The sequence below is a fragment of the Haemaphysalis longicornis genome, unplaced genomic scaffold (assembly GCF_048455015.1).
Source record: "Haemaphysalis longicornis isolate Haplotype H1 unplaced genomic scaffold, Haemaphysalis longicornis Haplotype H1 scaffold_3, whole genome shotgun sequence".
NCBI lineage: Eukaryota > Metazoa > Arthropoda > Arachnida > Ixodida > Ixodidae > Haemaphysalis > Haemaphysalis longicornis.
Window position 1 is genome coordinate 5720421 of NW_027526335.1, and position 17236 is coordinate 5737656.

Below are 17236 nucleotides of genomic sequence, written 5' to 3' on the forward strand. Positions count from 1 at the left end.
GGGTACTGATGCTACCTCGAAGGTCTGCAGGATCTGCTGTTCAAGACACGAGTGACTAAGATGGTACAAAAAAAAGAAAAAGAAAAAAAAAGAAACGGAGGCTCGAAGGAAAGGAAAGGGAGGGGGGCGTGGCCTGAAATAAAACAGACTAAAATCACATGACACGAAAGGCTATCACGCTTACATCTGAGGTCGGATATTAAAAAAAAATATTTGCTGAGCAGGCACGCGCTGCGGTGACTAAATATTTACTCGGACGTTTTTTTCTCGATCGTTTCTCTTCGCGAATGTCTTAGAACAAGTTGTGTCTTGCCTCACGGAAAAGCCTAAGGGGGATACATTAGCGGTGACAAAATGGCAAAACTCTGCACACAGCTTCTCGGTTGGTTAAGCAGAATATTATTAATCGTCGGCTGGGTCTTAGCTAGCAGCTGCGATCGATCTTTTCTAGTCTTCTTAATGCAGCAAACGTGTCATCAGTTGCGCTATAGGGTGTTGATCGCACCTAGAGTGTGCGCCGTGGTATTGTCACATACGAAGGCGATGCTTGCAGCGCAGTTCGGGTAAATTACCCGGCTTTAATAACCGTCTCAGCGCGGTCACAGAGGTTGGTTGCCGTCTTCGGGGGTGGATAGATGCGCCCAGATTTCCTCCTCTGCATCCACGCAGATTCCACGCGTCCTTCTGTGATTCCGTGGTTCATGACGTGAGTCACCGCAGGCCTTCTCTAATAACGGGTGAGTCTCCTTCCGCAGCGGCTTCTGTGCAAGCAGCGGAATGCGCTCACGCACCGGACGGGAGCGCAGTGGGTAGCCCCCCTCCCTCGCCGCTCTGGGCGTCCCTGGCCTCGACCCCGGCGAGGCAATCCGTCTGGCTGTCGGGAGCGGCAGCCTTGCCGTCTGCCGCGGTGAACTCCGTACTTCCGTGCAGCCTTGTCCACTCGGTTTCGGTGCCGCCGTCCCACGCGATGCGGTCCATCGGTGGGGCCCCAGAAGCTCTAGGCTGCTTGGCACAATACGAAATAAAACGAAAAAGACGGAGGTGGAGGAAGTGCTGCCGTTTGCTCGCACACTCGCAACGTAAGTGTGTTACCATGCTCTTTTCTGTGGACCCGCGCACCTGATCATGTCCACTTGGGGCTGTTTTTCAAGGCTGCAATTCCCGAGCCCTCGGGGCAGCCCTCGAGCCGAGAAATCCTGCAGCAGCTAGCGCTCCAATCACCGTCGCGGTTTAGCTCCAATTTAGGGTAAACTAAGCTGTATAAAAAAGTCCCCCGAAGCTCCTCTGCTGGTGCACCGTTCTAACCTCCGGGACGACCAGGCGGGAAAGAGCAACGACGCAGCCGCGGCGCGGTGGTTCCTGAAAAAGGGGGCCCGCTGGGCACGCAGGAACTCCTGTTAAGTCCCCGCCCAAATCTGCCCCCCGCCCCAGCGCCATGTCCGCCCCGAACGGCTTTTCTGTTTATACAGGCTGTACTGCTCCCCGCCGACTCTGGCCCCGCGGGCTGGAGCGGCCGCGGTAGTACAGCTAGCGAAGGGAGAGGGGGGAAGAAGCCATTTCTCTTGCGCGCGTTCTCGCCCAACATAGCGCTCTTTTTTGTATTGCATGAGGCAGCACACCCGCTTCATTGCAGACAGCCCGCGCAACCGCTCGCATGCGGACGCCATCACTGATGGAAGAAGCCCCGGCAGCACGAGCTTGCTCGGGGTGGAGTAAATAAATACGTGGGTTGAAGCAAAGAATAACATAAAGCGGCTGAAGGGAGGGGATGGTGAAGACCCGCGAAAGAAGCGAGAAATAAGAGCAGACGAGAGAGGGTGCAGGGGGGAGGGCAGATAAGAAGAAGAGGGAGAAGGGAGGGGGGAGAGCGTGAAGGCGTCCGTCTACGGCGGCCGCTCCGAACGTCGTGGTGCCCCGGGTTGTATTCACGCGCAGTAACTTCGAGGCCATCTAGCTAGCGCCTTGTACAGAGAGCGGGCTTTTTTCGACAATCTAACGGATACATCTTGCCACCCCGCTCGGTGCTTTTCTCGCCCGCGTTGCGACCCTACGCTGTCATGTCAGCGGCGCCGGATGCGTGCCGAAGCAGCCGCCACCGACGGCTCCGAGCCCTCGTGCACAGCAGCTGTTGTCGGATGCGATGATGACCGCCGCCGCGGCCATGCGCTTGCCTTCAGCGACGACCCAACGGCTGGTGCCCGCTGAAGTGATGATGATCGGCCATCACCCGTGACCAAAGAACGTGTGCTGTGTTCGCTCTCGTGCCTACAGCACTCCCGAACTTCGTAACAGCAGGCAACAACGGCATTCCCCAATGGAGCAGAGATGTTGGAGGCAGTGAGTGACCGTCCAAACTGCGCGAACTTCCCCGCGGTGTAAAGAGACGTCTGTTTCGGGCTACATCCTCGTTAGATCTCAACCCGTCATCGCACCGCGCACGGGAGAGCGAAGAAATGCCGAACTGCGCGAAGGAATCCAAGACGCAAGCTGGGACAGAGACAATATTTGTGCGCTACTGGCGTCCGGATGGCCCTGGGTAACTCTCCTTCCAACTCCTACACATTTGTCGGGTTGAACAATGTTCCGGACGTTCACTGTTACCAATTAGCAACTAACTGCATCAAAGACCTGCTTTTGGGCCCGATGTCCGGTGGGTCCAACCTCCGGCTGCGCCAGATAGATCGCAGCGAGGGAGTTGATTGCATGCAAGCGTAGGGTAAGATGGTCTACATTAATCGGGCGGCATGTGCAACGTTACTAGAGGGTGTGAAATCCGAGTCACGAATTTGATCAACAAAGCCTATTACGTTGCCCCGCTTTGCTTCATTTCAGCGCTATAATGCTTCGGCCCGCGCGAAAACGCTTACGAAAAAAAAAAACTACGCGAACTGACAAAAAAAAAAACACCAAAGTTCGGAGCTCGAGCGCTCATGAACGCGCGCTAACTGGGCGCAAGGCAATAACAATAAATACATCTATAAAAACGAAAAGAAAGTGTGCGCGTACGCACGCATACATACACGCCGTGTTCCAGATAAGGCACGCTTAATTACTTATTGAGGCCGCCCATTACTTTGCGCCCTGCGCCGACATTTGCGAACCGTAATTAGTTCGCCGAACTGCCTTGGGCTGTCACCCGGCAGTCGCAAACTGGCAGGTCGTGTCCACTCGCGTGAGGCTCGTGTTCCCACCTTTGCCTCTGCTTCGCTTGGTCACAGTTCTTACCCGACCGCCGCTCCGAATATTCTCGAGGGACAAATAACGCTCGTAGCATGCGTACGTTTCTATTAGCTCTTGTGGATCCCGACGGCAACCGGCTGAACCCCCCAGCATGCCTTTCAGAAGCGGATTAGCACTCGTAGAAACGAGCCTCGTGGGGTATTTGCCGCGTGCGTTTGCTGCAATATGTTGGCGTCCGATAATACAACGGGTCGCACCAGGTGCATCATATGCCTCAACAACCCTGACAAATCGACCATTCGGTAAGTGAAACCTACGCAGTCGGCAGACTACAAAGGCATAAATGCAGCTGCCTGATAACAGCAATTTATTCGAAATTTGTTTGCCAACTTATTTTCCGGGTTTTCACATTTCAAGAAATTTTCTTTGCCGTTCCATTTTATCGTATCGTTAAAAAGTGTGTTACTTTTGTTATACCTCGTCTCGTACAATGTGCAATACAGCGCACCGATTGTCAAGCAGAAGAAGGGCACAACGTTGTGTTACTCCATCTTATTATATCGCCGTGAATGCTTTTTACTAAAACTTTACGTCTTTACGACTCGCTATTCTCAACCGCGGCGGCAGTGGAGTTAAGGCCGCTAATAACTGGGTTTGGGCAGGGCATAATCCGGAAGGCGGTAAATTTGGTTTAAAGCGAGTATAAAAAACGCGTAGGTGCTCACGGCGCACCAAAGACGCCATTTTATGTGCTAAGGTAGCGTGATATGCATAACATTGAGCGCATAAACGTTTCAACGGGAGATACGGCCTAATGATACAGGGAGCTTCATGAAAGGCCCCAGACATACGGGGATCGTAAGCGAAGAGTAGGCCATATATTTTATCTCTTGCTTGTAGGGCCAACTTACATAGGAATCGTCTACTCTGAAAGCGCGTGGCAGAAAAAGATTGAAGAAAGATGCTAAATTATCGGTTTCATTTCAGTGGTTGTAACTCTGTGCCCAACTCTTTCTTTTTCTCTCTTTTTTTTTCTTTTTCTAATCAGTGTGGCGCTTTCCTCAAGGTCAACCCTTGCGTGCTAGCTTTGTAGTCGTGCACGTATATAGTACAGGGCCTGTTCCCGCCGTATAAAGATATTCGTCCATCCGTCCGTCTGAAACGGGGCCACGTCCTCCCCGGCAACACCGGGCCTGCTAATACAGTTGTTACTGTCCAAAACCTGGCCTGAATTATGGCGGAGATGGAAGATAGGAATGAGAAATGAGCAACTGGTGTCGGAAGGACTCTCCTTCAGCTCCCCCTCTCTCCCGCATCCAACAAAGGCGTCACACGGTAAGAGGCGATGAGGGAAACAAGAGGGTGTACCTCAAGGAGCGTCCCTCTCCGTCACACTCTTCCTCCGCCCCTCCGTATGAGCGACCACTTTTGTACATCGTTTCCCCTCAACAACACCTGCGGAGAACTCCATCCAGCGAGTGCCCGTGAATGTTACCAGAATTAGGGCAACACGCCGAGACTGCTGCTGAGTGCGGCCAGTCTCGTTAGCTCGATTGACAGACGTGTTCGTCAAATCTGCCGCGCACTCGCGAGGCAGGCCCGTTGCAGGTCGTCGGCCTGCATGTCCAATCCGCGGAATCGCGTCAGACGCCGATAAATTTATTTCACCTTCGCTCCTTTCTATGTGGCGCTTATGCGGCGACTCATTTTGTTGCCGCCGAAAGGGGGAGGAGGAGCTATTGTTTTCAAGAGCGCGAATTCCAGCCACGTGCACGCCTTCGTCCGCAGACGCTGTACGCTTACCAAAAAAAAAAAAAAAGAAGAAGAGACAAACATTTCGCGTTCTCATACAGTGTAGCGTGTACTGTTACGACGAACCGCGTATACGCGCTTACACAGGCGGCTGTCTGCGCACGTGCTATCACAAGAATGTACGCATGCTTATTCGTCACATCCTTTAGAGCGCATATATCTTGTGTCAGTGTTTTCGTTGAAAGTAGAAACTTTACAAAACACTCCGACCGACCAGTAGAAGGTTATAGAGTGGTCCCGGAAGGAGGGAGTGAGAGAGAGAGTGTGTGGACAGGGAGCTCGGAGGGAGAGAGACGTAGAGAGAGAGAGAGAGAGAGAGAGAGAGAGAGAGAGAGAGAGAGAGAGAGAGAGAGAGAGAGAGAGAGAGAGAGAGGAGAGGGGAGAAAGTGGGAGGGAAAGGGCGGGCGGTGCGCTTTATTAGTACACCTATACAACCCTCCATCTCTCTCTTATTATTATTCTTTTTTACGCCGAAGCGGTTCGTTATGGAGCGCACACACTCGATTGTAGCGAAATGAAGAGAATGCCGAAAGCGGTTTCAGATAGCTCGGCACATGGAGGTCTTAGCATATTTTATAGAAAGTCGTGCTGGCCGCGTGCTTTAAACTTATGTTAATTATTTAGATATGCGGAAGGACTGCTGCATTGGAAACAATTCAAATACAAAACTACCAAAAGAAGTGATGTGGCAAACGGAAACGCGGGCGGACCTCTTCATCAGTCAGCGTTAACCGAAGAAATACTCTTGATTTTGGGACCTTATGTGATTATCAGTAAGTTACACTGGACTCAAATGCAATAAACACATCGCGCGAGAAACACCGTGTTGCAGGCTTCTAAGGTCGGAGCAAAGCATGCGCATCCGGCCGAGCCTCTGGTTCGCGCGACAGAGACGAGATGCTCGCACGAGTCCACCAACGGACCTCCCTTTATTTTAACACGACACTGTTTTATTCCCGGATACACGAAGATTTCGCTGACGTCATATCCATCACGGAAGTGACGCCTGTGCAACGAAGCAGGCAGCCTGTAAAGGGTGCACCCCTGCACACAAGGTCTTCTTGCGGAGAAGCAACCTTTAGTACTAATGAGTACGTCATATTTAGGGTGTTCGTTTTCGGGTTTTATACTTTAACATGAAACTGTTTTATGCCGTGATACCCCAAGATTTCACTGACGTCACATCCGTATGACACCTTTGACGAAGCGACCAGCCAGCAGGACGTCGCTCGCCAAGCACACCCACAAGACAGCCGCCGACCCGCAAATCATGCTCAGCTGCAGATTTCGCCGCACATTTCACTTTCGTGTTTTACTGATTCCTGTGAAAGAGGAATCAACCACAGTTTTTCGTTCTACTTGCCCACGCGTTTTCATTCACTTGGGCCAAGGGCGCCTCGGCATGAGTTGAAGCTCGAGAAAAAAAAATTGTAGAAAAAAATCTGCTCCTGTCGTTGCAAATGTCGTCAAAAGACGATGGTTTTTGTCGACATTTGCAAAGGAAATGCCCCCCTTTGCTTTTCCGCTCACCTCCCATGCTGTTCCTGTTCCGTCGCGCTCATCCCATGGTAAACACACTAAAGGTTTGTCAAAGCGATTTGAATTTACCGCGTTCCACTGCTATAGGCCGGGTTCCTCGATGCCAGCGCTGCAGTACGGCGGAGACGCGCGTGAATCGAAGCGACCGACTTCAAGGTTAATAGAACCGTCTTGCTGTGCTCAACGTGCGTTCCAAACAGAAAATGGAACCTAGCTAGTGGAACCTTTCGTTGCTTTTGCCGCGTGATTTCTCATATGCCGCCAGGAGGTAGCGCGGGCAACAGCTCGCGGCGGTTTTATGCAGTAGATGTAGAATATCATTTGCTATCGAAAAACCAAGCATCCATGAATTTTTAAATAAAGGAACACTAAATATTCCTTGGGTACTAATTTTCTGTCTTATATTTGCGTAATGTCTTGTTCTTGTTCAACAAAGTTGACAAGTATGAACATATAAACCGGGCTTAGACGTTTACGTTTGGCTGTGAGTATATAAGACTATTGCGCAGTATCCATTTTACTTTGGCTGGGTGGCTGAATCGAGAGACAGACAGACAGACAGACAGACAGACAGACAGACAGACAGACAGGCAGACCAAAATTTCTGGGTTTAAGTAGCCCAAAAAAGAATCGTCTTTAATAAAGTAACACTAATCATGTCACACAGACTTGTTGCTGGGCGAGTTGGTGAACGCTTTAGGACATGGTTTAAGCGCTAAAAAAGGCGGACACATGAAAGCGACAGGACAAGCGCTTGTCCTGCCACCTTCCGTGTGTCTTTTTTCTTTTAGCGTTTAAGCCATGTCATAGAGACTTGTTTTGCAAAACTGAACTATAAATGGCCCACAACAGCTATCCTTACACGGTTAATGATATGCTTGGCATACCCTGCATGGACAACCCTCGCACACAATTTCTACTCACTATTTCTTCTTCCATTCGTAACAACCTTGCCATAGTTACCTTATTCATTATTTTTCCCATCCTAGCGCGGTATCTGCCGTTAGGATGAGATTAAGATATGGAGAGAAATGGGCAATCTCAATATTCCGTCGACATTCTGCGCAACTTGCGGCCAAGCGGCTGGATATACGAGGACGATGAATATCGCGCGTGCGAAGTGAGAAATCGGCTGTCACTTGTGAGGCGGCAACATCCGGTGTACTCGCAGCCTAGAAAAGCTGCAGGTAGATGCGTAGATCTTCCCATACTGCAGACACATGCTAATTTCTTGCGCATGGAGAAGCCTGGTGGTTCTTGTAAATATTGCGCGCGGTTGATAAAAATCGTGCTTCGCCTTGGTGGGCATTATCGCTCCCCGAGTAGAATGTAACTGCGTGTAAAGTGTGTATACGACGCTGCTCTGCGCGTAGATATGGCTACTGCAAACAGGCATATCAGCAGCGAATCAACTTAAGAATAAAGGCCGCGTCTCGTTCGGCGGATTTGCGGGCTCGATTGGAGCGCCATTTGCTCTCGGACGTTCATTCTTGTGTTTGTAGACAACCGTGATTTCTGTGAAGCGGGCCTTGACCTGACTCGTGTTCGGGCAGCAAAGCAGCACGGTCTGACGCCACGCGAAGCCCGCCTTGTTAAACGAGACACTCGCACGGTTATTCGTCCAGTGAGCGTCGTGTGCCAGAAAGGCTGCCGGGAATATCGGCAAAGTTGCATGTGCCTCGCATGTGGCCTTTATGGCGTACCCACACAAGATGAGCGCAATGTCACGCGATAAGCAACCGGCACTGCCAGGCGTTTCAAAATGGTAATTAGTCTCGTGTAAATGCACCTATCCCAAAACCGTTTTTCTCAGCGTAACGTGCATCGATAGGCGGCTTCTTTTGCCGCGGAAGACTAGGAAGATTTTATTGCGACGCCGCAAGATTGACGCGCGGCACTGTAACTTTGCTTGCGCAGTAACGGCTGTGTGTAACACGTCTAAATTCCTTCTGCCAGCACTGTGACTGCAAATTAGTTCGTTCTGGCATACATCTGTGCGCTATGCATTCGGTTCTTTTCTTAAAAAATTTCGGAATCCGACGTGACTTTCAGCGAAAATTTGTCTGTGCGCACGCTTCAGGATGAATCCTGCAGTGGACAACAGGCTCGATGATGAATGATAATAGCAAACCTACCCCCCAAAGCTCATCATAATCATCATCAGCCTGCTTAGGTCCACTGCAGGGCGAAGGCCTCTCCCCCTCCTGTTTTACCCCCGAAGTTCCGTATTTCATATCTCCATCGTTTCATAGGCCTACCCCTTCTTCTAGACCCGTCTCTCGGTATCCACTCTGTCACCCAAATTGCCCACCGGTTGCCGGTTTGTTTCACGACATGGCCAGCCCAAGTACATTTCTTTTTCTTCACTTGAACTATGATACCGACAACTCCAGTTTGTTCTCTGATACAGGTAGCTCTTCTCATGTCCCTGAGTGTTATTCCTAACATTATTCGTTCCATGGCCCGTTCAGCCGACCTAAGTTTGCTTTCTAGTTGTCTAGTAAGGCGCCAAGTTTCAGCTCCGTATGTCATCACCGGCAGTATGCACTGGTTGTAGATTCTTCTTTCGAGTGACAGCGGTAGCTTACTTTTCATTATTTGGAAGTGCTTCCCGAGTGCTCCCCAGCCAGTACCTATTCTGCGCCGGATTTCTTTCTCGCACGTGGTTGGGATCAGCACTAAACATCTGTCCGAGGCAGTTATATTACGTTACATCCTCTAGCGTTTCGTTTCCTAAGCTGAAAAAGGCGTTCTTGCCATGCTTATTCCTCATTAATTTATATTTATTCTTAATTATTTTTATCCATACGGCCGTGCTTTCCGATTGTAGTTTATCAAACATTGTTTGCATGTGTTCTGCAGTCTCACTCAGCAAGACTATGTTGTCCGCAAATATAAAATCGCTCAAGTATTCCCCGTTTATCCTTATTCCTGTTTTCCCAGCCAAGCTTTCTGAATTCCCCCTCCAGACATGGTGTGAATAGTTTCGGAGGGATGGTATCTCCTTGTATTACTCCCTTTCGGATCGGAAATTTATCGCTTTGCTTGTGGAGGGTGATCCTGCCCCTGCATCCCTGTCTTCTAGAAGTCTTATGCAGGTCTTTTCTAGTCCCTGGTTTTTTACTGCTTCGAAAACGGCTGCGGTAAGTACGGAATCAAACGCTGTCTCGTAATATATAAATGCCATGTGAAGGGGTTTAGCGTTCTCTGCGGATTTTTCTATCACTTGGTTGACGACATGGATGTGATCCATGGTTGAGTACCCTTTCCTAAACCAAGCTTGCTCTCTGTGTTGCTGGGAATCCAAGCTGTCACTTAAGCAGCTAACTATAACTTTGGTATAAAGAAGCTTGTAAACAACTGAGAGTAGGCTGACGGGTCGGTAATTCTTAAGGTCCTTAATTCTGTAATTCTTGAGGGGTGAAAGTATATTGAGTTAAAAGCATATTCCCATTTCAAATTTTGAGTTCCAAAGCTATGAGCAGCGCTTGGGTTTGCTGGAGATGCAGGAGGAAGTGTCCATTTTTATATTAGGGGCGAAGCTCCTTAAGGCGTGGGTCTGTCCATCCTCGACGTATGTATGTAGCCACCTCTAGTTTAGTTCTTGGATTGTTTACTAGATGGCGGTACTTGTATATGATGAAAAGATGCGCTTGGATTGTTTACTAGATGGCGTGGCTACCTCTAGTTTAGTTCTTGGATTGTTTACTAGATGGCGGGGAGCGTTGTAATAAAATCCGTTAGCTGTTGGCGCGCGCTCGGAGTCGCCCGATGGATAAGGCTGCAGATGTGCGAGCCCGCGAGGCAGAAGCGCTCCATGAAGCTGCGCGACGCCGCCGCCAAGATCCTGCCGTACGAGAGCGGGAGGCCGAAGCGTGTCGTCTGGCTGCGCGACGCCGCCGCCAAGATCCCAGCGTTCGAGAACGTGAGGCCCAAGCGTCACGGCAACGGCGCGAGGACCCTGCCGTACGCGAAGCGGCACGGCTGCGGCGCGAAGAGGATCTTCAAAACGTCAGAGAACGGGAAGCGGCGAGAAAGCGCGCGTATCGGCAGGCAGACCCCGATGCAGTGAGAGCTCGTGAGGCGTCTGCAAAACGCATCAGGCGAGCTCAGCCCCAAGGTGCCGACGCGCGGTTTAAGCGAGACTTTCTAGACGTTACGGTCGGACACAGATGTAGTGGGCGCACTTTCACTGAAGAGTCACGGTTTTACCGATGATTTCCCCTCAGGAGCTTCGCCCACTCATCATCAGTCACCCCGTGGATATGCTGTGAATTTTTTACGTCAGGAGGGTGATTCAGGGGTGGAGAGATCGCAGAAATGCCTCTCAGAATCTAAATGTGTCGAAGGAGGAGTGAGAATGGCGTACAGGTGGTGCTGGACTTGCTGGTGCGGGGTTTTAATTTCAAAATTGAGCTTTCGCGGCGATTTTCAGTAGTAAAACGAAAGAGAAACGAGCAGTTCTTTAGATTCGTGAGAGTGCGTCCCCCAGCACCCCGAAGTCCTCTATTCCAGCGACGCTGCCGACGCGGTGTGCTGCCCCGTACACAGATAGGAGCCGAATCTCCGCTGTTGGAGAAGTGGAAGCCGCAATTAATTCGCTCCTAATCTTCTGTTTCCCGCGGAGTAAACACCAGCCGAATGCACGAATGAGGACACCCACCGCGCGGCGGAAATACAAGAGGGGATTAAAAGCTGGGCTAAGTGGCGGCACGTGGGGAAGCGGACAAAGCGAGACAACGATCAGACAACATCGAAAGGTCTCTTCATAGTGGCTTGCGCAACTACTGTGAACACGCTCCCCCTCTCTGATGTCCGCTTTCGCCTCATCCGCAGGATATATATATATATATATATAGCGAATCAGAATTGGAAATGAGGGGCTCGTTGAAAATAGGACAGAAATAAGAGTTGGCAGTCAAGAAAACCTCGGAAAGCAAAGGGGAGGATGTGGTAGGTCATTACAGATAAAGAATTTGGAAAGAAAGAAAGAAAGTGGAGAAAAAATCCCACCTGGCGGGCATTTTTTCCCCATTTTCTTTCTTTCTTTCCAAATTCTTTATACCACATCCGCCCCTTTGCTTTCCGAGGTTTTCTTGACTTCCAACTCTTATCTCTGTCCTATATATATATATATATATATCAGGGTGTCGAACCGGAACTGAACCGAAAAAAAGAAATAACGGTTACCGGTTCATGCCGAAACGTTTCGACCCTCCGTTGTTGATATTGCACAGTCAATGCAATTCAGGCCTTTTTTTTCTTTCACGTACCATCATCTTCGTACCCGCTCGCGCACTTTCCCCTCCAGATAATTGAACACTATCACGCTCTATGTAACAACAGGGGAAATGAATGAGCACCAATGTAGCAATGGTCTGTTGCTGCTGCAAACGCGAGCGTTGTGCAAGCTGACCAAATGAAATGTCAGTCTCGGCAGCTTGCAGGGGATATACAACGACCTTGCCCTTCCCTAGCTGCGACTTTATTGGAGCAATCAGGCTGCAGGAGTGCTGCCCTGCGCCACAGCGAAAGCCCACACCCGATATGTGCAAACTTTTTGCATTTCATAATTTGTTTAAAAGGTCCGACACCTGCAAATGTTAATACTTGACAAGTGTAACCGCAGGAGCTGCTCAGTGGCTAAGCCGTTTGCTGCTGACCACAAGTGGCCTCGATCGCCGTTCCCTACGACCGTTTTTCTGAAGTAGATGGAAATCGAGAACGTCCGTGTATCGAGATTTTGATCCAAGTTTAATACCACCAGCTGGTTAAAATAAGTCTGCCGGCCTGCAACATAAGCTGCGCCTCGGAGCAGAGATGTAGCACGGGGCATCAAATGCGCCAGTTTTGTAAAAAAAATGTGTTTACACGGAAAACAACAAAAAAGAAAAGGCGAATGACGTTGTTTTTAAATATCACGCAAAAAAGTAAGTAAAACCGAATAAGTAAAAAAAAGCACCAAAACCTCTACACTTTTCTTTGCCCGGCCTCAACCAAACGTGTCATCATCAATGCGAAGGAAGTGTGTTCCGTGGTCATTTTTTGAGGACAGTACAGTGGACAAGTTCCGTTTTTTACAGATACCGTGAGCGCGAAGCTCCGACGCGTAGAAAATCATTTATTTCACTGCTCCATTATCCTCATTACCAAACACATCGAGGAACGCTTCGTCTTCTACGAGACGGATGATCATCATCGTTGGTTGCTGGACCGGTGTTCCGAGACAGCTTAGTCGTAAAATAAACGCCTTACCTCACCGTGTACCCAAGGCCCTTACAATACAAATAACAACAGATATGTCAGGGAAAACTGTTAAGGTGCGCACTTAATCCCTTGGCAAAAAAACTGCAGCCCTCGACCGTGTATTGGAAGCAGAAACAGTAATAAAGCAGATTACATGTGCAGAAAGGCAGGCCGGTACCTCACACTGTCCCATTCGCCCAGCGATCATCTTTTATGCTTGTTCTGCAGTTTTGTCTCTTTCAGATCTACTTTTTTTCGAAGTTGCACTTGTACTGACTGCCCAACTCACTACATTACTTCTACTGCTACTCGTTCCGGAAGGGAGTACTGCTGTGGGCGAATGAAAGAGCGTCTACCCAAAAAAGTCCCATATCATGCTCCGCGCGTCAAATTTCCCTTTCATTTTGTAACAGCATAATCTGTTACAAGATTCCGCAATGTAGCACACGGAACGATGGCCGGGCGTCAGGCGGCACAATGACATACTGATTGTAATGCACACATCCGGTATAGCTATCGCAAAATGAACTGCCGTGGTCAGAGCAATAATGCAGTGACTGAGCATTAACTAAAGCTTACTTTTAACAAAAGTGTGGCTAACACATTCGATAAGGTGACAGCTAACAAATTATTCAGGGTGACGAAATAATCTAATTCATTGGTAGTATTATGTGCCTGTTGTACGCGCCAGTACGCAGGCCTAAATTTATGGCTACAAGGTTAGCGTGGTGGGTGATTCCATAGCGACGATTGCGATTTCAACAAAAAAGGAAAGGGCAGAAAACATATCCCACCATCATATCTCTTGGCAGTGGCTTTATGAATAGTCGCTAGGTCAACATAAAATCTGGGCGAGAAAGTAGTATGTAAATCATCGCCAATTCATCTGTTTTTTCTAATATATCGTAATTGTTTAAAGTTTGCTTTGATATTGCGCCACTGGCCTTGGGGAACAGCAGAATTTTGAATTTTTGTTTGTATTTTGATTTGACTGTCGTTTTAAACTGCTAAATGTTTTTTTTTTCTTATTTCAGTGATAATTTAACTCATCGAACCGGTTCGCGAACCGGTTCGGTGTGTGATTTTGTGGAACCGGAACTAAACGGGTATTTTTTTCGGTTCGACACACTGATATATATATATATATATATATATATATATATATATATATATATATATATATATATATATATATATATATATATATATATGAAATTAGGTGAAATTAGGATCACCACGAAAAACATAACAAAAGGCTGGATCGGGAATGCGGTAGATCATAGAAATAGATGAAGAGTTTTTTGAGTCAGAAAGAAAGTGGTGAAAAAATGCCCGCAGGGTGGGATCCGAACCCACGACCTCCAGAATACTGGTCTGGTGCGATGACCACTACGCCATCGGCGGGGCTGTTTCCCCACAGCTTTCTTGGGTATTTATGGTAAGGTATTTTTTGTTTCCTGCACTTGGGGGTGGTAGCCAGCGCCACTCGGACTACTCGGGGTGAAGGGGACCTTCTTTTTAATCCCCGGGCCGGGACTCGAGTGTCTACGACATGTCGAGAGTGGTCGACCAGCGTTGAACCCTCTTAAGCTACCTTTGGCACTAAGACTGCCAGAACAGAGGCCCTCGCTATGCATGTAGCGAATCAGAAATGGGAAATGAGGGGCTTGTGTTCTTGGGGCAAGAAATTCTCTTTCCAGCTTGCCCATGAAAAGATTTGCATAGTTTGGACCAATTTTTGTGCCCATTGAGGTTCCATTGGTCTGTTGAAGTGCTTGTCATCGAATTCGAAGTTATTCATTTCAAGAATCATTTTTACAAGTTCTTCCAGGGTTTCACTGTCGACAGGTTTGTTGAGAGATTCTGATTCTTCATACAACTGAATGGCTGCTTTGACGCTGCCCTCGTGTGGAATGTTCGTATAGAGGGAGGCAATGCCCATGGTGACAAGTAGGCTGTTGGCAGGTATGCGCAAGTCTAATATTTGGCGGAGAAAATCGGTTGTGTCCTTAATGTACGAGGGGAGGGTGCCAGGAATGTCTTTTATTAGAATGGCTACAAAGATGGACAAATTTTGATAAAGGACGGTCCCCGTACGAAACGTCGAGTCAATAAATACTGTTAAGTTTCCATTGTGATCTACGCATATATATATATATATATATATATATATATATATATATCTCGACTTATATTTTCGCCTATTTATCAATGTATCAAAGAAACGTGACAAGCACACGTCATTCGGCCCTATTAAATATTTCGAAAAAAAGCCGAATAGCACTGGCAATGACGACTGCAACCTTGATATGTATATATATATATATATATATATATATATATATATATATATATATATATATATATATATATATATATATATATATATATATACGTGTGTGTGTGTGTGTGTGTGGGGAGAGAGAGAGAGGATTCGTAGCGCGGGAAAAATGATTTTGCTAGCCCATGCGTCACTTGAGACGATTGTGCTCGCGCCACAAAAGCGCGCATAATGTGTTTCGGGAAGAATGATGTGAAAGGCCACCCAAGATGGACGGTTAAAACTGGTCGAACCTGCAGCCGCACCCCGTTCCCTTCGCACGTTCGCCGGATTCAACGGGGCGGAGGTGCCGCTCTCACGGTGAACGCTTTCACAGCGGCGAGCAGATTGGCAACGGGCTCGCAGAGATTTCCGGCTGCGTGTCGTGAGTTGGGGCCTGACCGCGCGAGAGCGGATTTCAGTCGCCAGTCGGAAGTTGCATAAAGCGAGATTGGTGAAGCAACTGGCGCTGCGGCCGTCTCCCCGTAAGAGCTCGCACGTTTCTTCTGATAGCTAGGGACTGCAGGTGGTGCCCTAAAGTAAACTTCGCCAGTTCATCGATGTCCTATCTTCGTCTAGCGTGCTATACTCGGTTACAACTCAAGAACGGCACTACCTCATGTAGTGTATCACTCCGCCAAAGCGCCGGACTCGTGACGTCAGTGAGCGCGCGTTTTGAAAGGGGTTTGCTATGAATGCTTGATATCGTCTGCCTTGTCTCACGCAGTTTGTTTGTCGTCACTGGAGTCGTTTAAAAGCATATTAAGTCCAAAAAATCACGGGAAAAGCTCACGCCAAGTTCAAAATATTCCCAGTAACGCCCTACTTGCGCCGCGCGGAGGAACATCCGGCTACGGTGATAAGGCACAGCGGCAACTTCCGGGGCCGTTTTTAAGTTGTCACCGAGTATACCTTGCGTTCGTTTGCTCGGAAACAATTGACTTTTGTAACGCATTTAGTATTGCGCGATGAATAAATGTAAAAGTTAACAGTGCTCGAGCGTTAATTGCGGCAAAAATCAAATAGCATATAATACGGATACAAAAACATGTGTAACCAGTAATATAGATCCCTAATAAGATGTGCCCACGCTTAAGGATGCGAAAGAGCAAAATATATGCCCAGAGGGTTCGCATGACTCATTCAGCTCTCGGTCCGGGAGGGTGAGAGAGAGAGTAAACATTTATTTCTGAAAATTGGGTGATGGTAAAGAGGGTGTTAAAGAAGACGGACAAGGGCGGCCATCCTAGTCCGGTAGGCCACGTCCCGCGACCGCTGACCTAGCCCGTTCGACCAGTGCAGCCTGGTCCTTGAGCTGGCCGCTGCGCAGCACGCACTCCCACTGCTCGTAGGTTGGGTGGGTAGGGGGATGAAGGGTTAGTAGGGCGCTGGCATACCAAGTGGAGTGTTGTCAATGGGGAGTTGCAGTGTGTGCAGTTTAGGGAGTAGGTGGTCGGAGATATGTGGTGTAGATGTTAGTGTTTGTAGAAGGTGTGGTCTGTAGGCGCCGCCAACGCTGTTTTGTGCCCAGCGCCGGCTTGTCATGAAATTTCCAGGGTCCGTCCGAGGAAGCGACAAAGTTCGAGCCTGCTTTATACGCATAGAGTTCATCGGTCATCGGGGCTTGGCGGACTACATCCCCTTTTAACCATAGGACAATATGATTGCCTAGTTCCGAGTGAAATTTCGTCCGCACGTGCGCCGCGACGTATCGTCCCGACGTGGTCCCCGCGTTATTAAGAAGCGGATCAAGGAGCGGGATCCGAGCATGCTCTACATAAGCTATAGATTGAAAGAGTTGAATGAGCCGCCTCTTGAGTGGCGGTATCCTTCCGCCCATAATAATATCCCTATGGCCCAGAAAACCGGCCAATGACGGCCGGTATTAAGTACGGGCCGGCAACCGACCCGCTGTCTAAAAAATCGGTCGGGCTGGTCAAAAACCGGGCAGGTGGCAACCCTATGTGGCCGGGTTGTACCGTACCAAGAAGTTCTTGTATGGTGTGAAGTAATTACAACACTTGCCGGTTGGCGTTATTTTGAACTTTACATGCAGGGTGTTTTAAAACGTACCTTCCGCAAGTCAGTTTTCGTTTAAGTTACTTGACTCGTTAAACCGCATCTGGCACCCGGGGCATC

General features: G+C 48.8%; 1 protein-coding gene and 1 non-coding gene across 3 annotated transcripts in view; one reads left to right on the top strand and one right to left on the bottom strand.

The window, feature by feature from the left end:
* The window catches only part of Otopla (proton channel otopetrin-like a), a 58300-nt gene that overhangs the window by 11651 nt on the left and 29413 nt on the right, over nt 1-17236 (top strand). Inside the window, exon 1 of one of the 2 annotated variants that reach the window (XM_077702211.1) lies at nt 1868-2536. The exons of the other annotated variant lie outside the window; for it this stretch is intronic. Coding sequence (XP_077558337.1) covers nt 2454-2536 — 83 coding nt within the window. The 5' untranslated portion in view covers nt 1868-2453. Of the gene's footprint in view, nt 1-1867; nt 2537-17236 lie in introns of those variants that run through there. 2 annotated transcript variants of the gene reach the window in all.
* On the bottom strand, nt 14109-14181 carry Trnat-agu (transfer RNA threonine (anticodon AGU)). Its single transcript has one exon. It is a non-coding gene; the product is annotated as a tRNA-Thr (tRNA).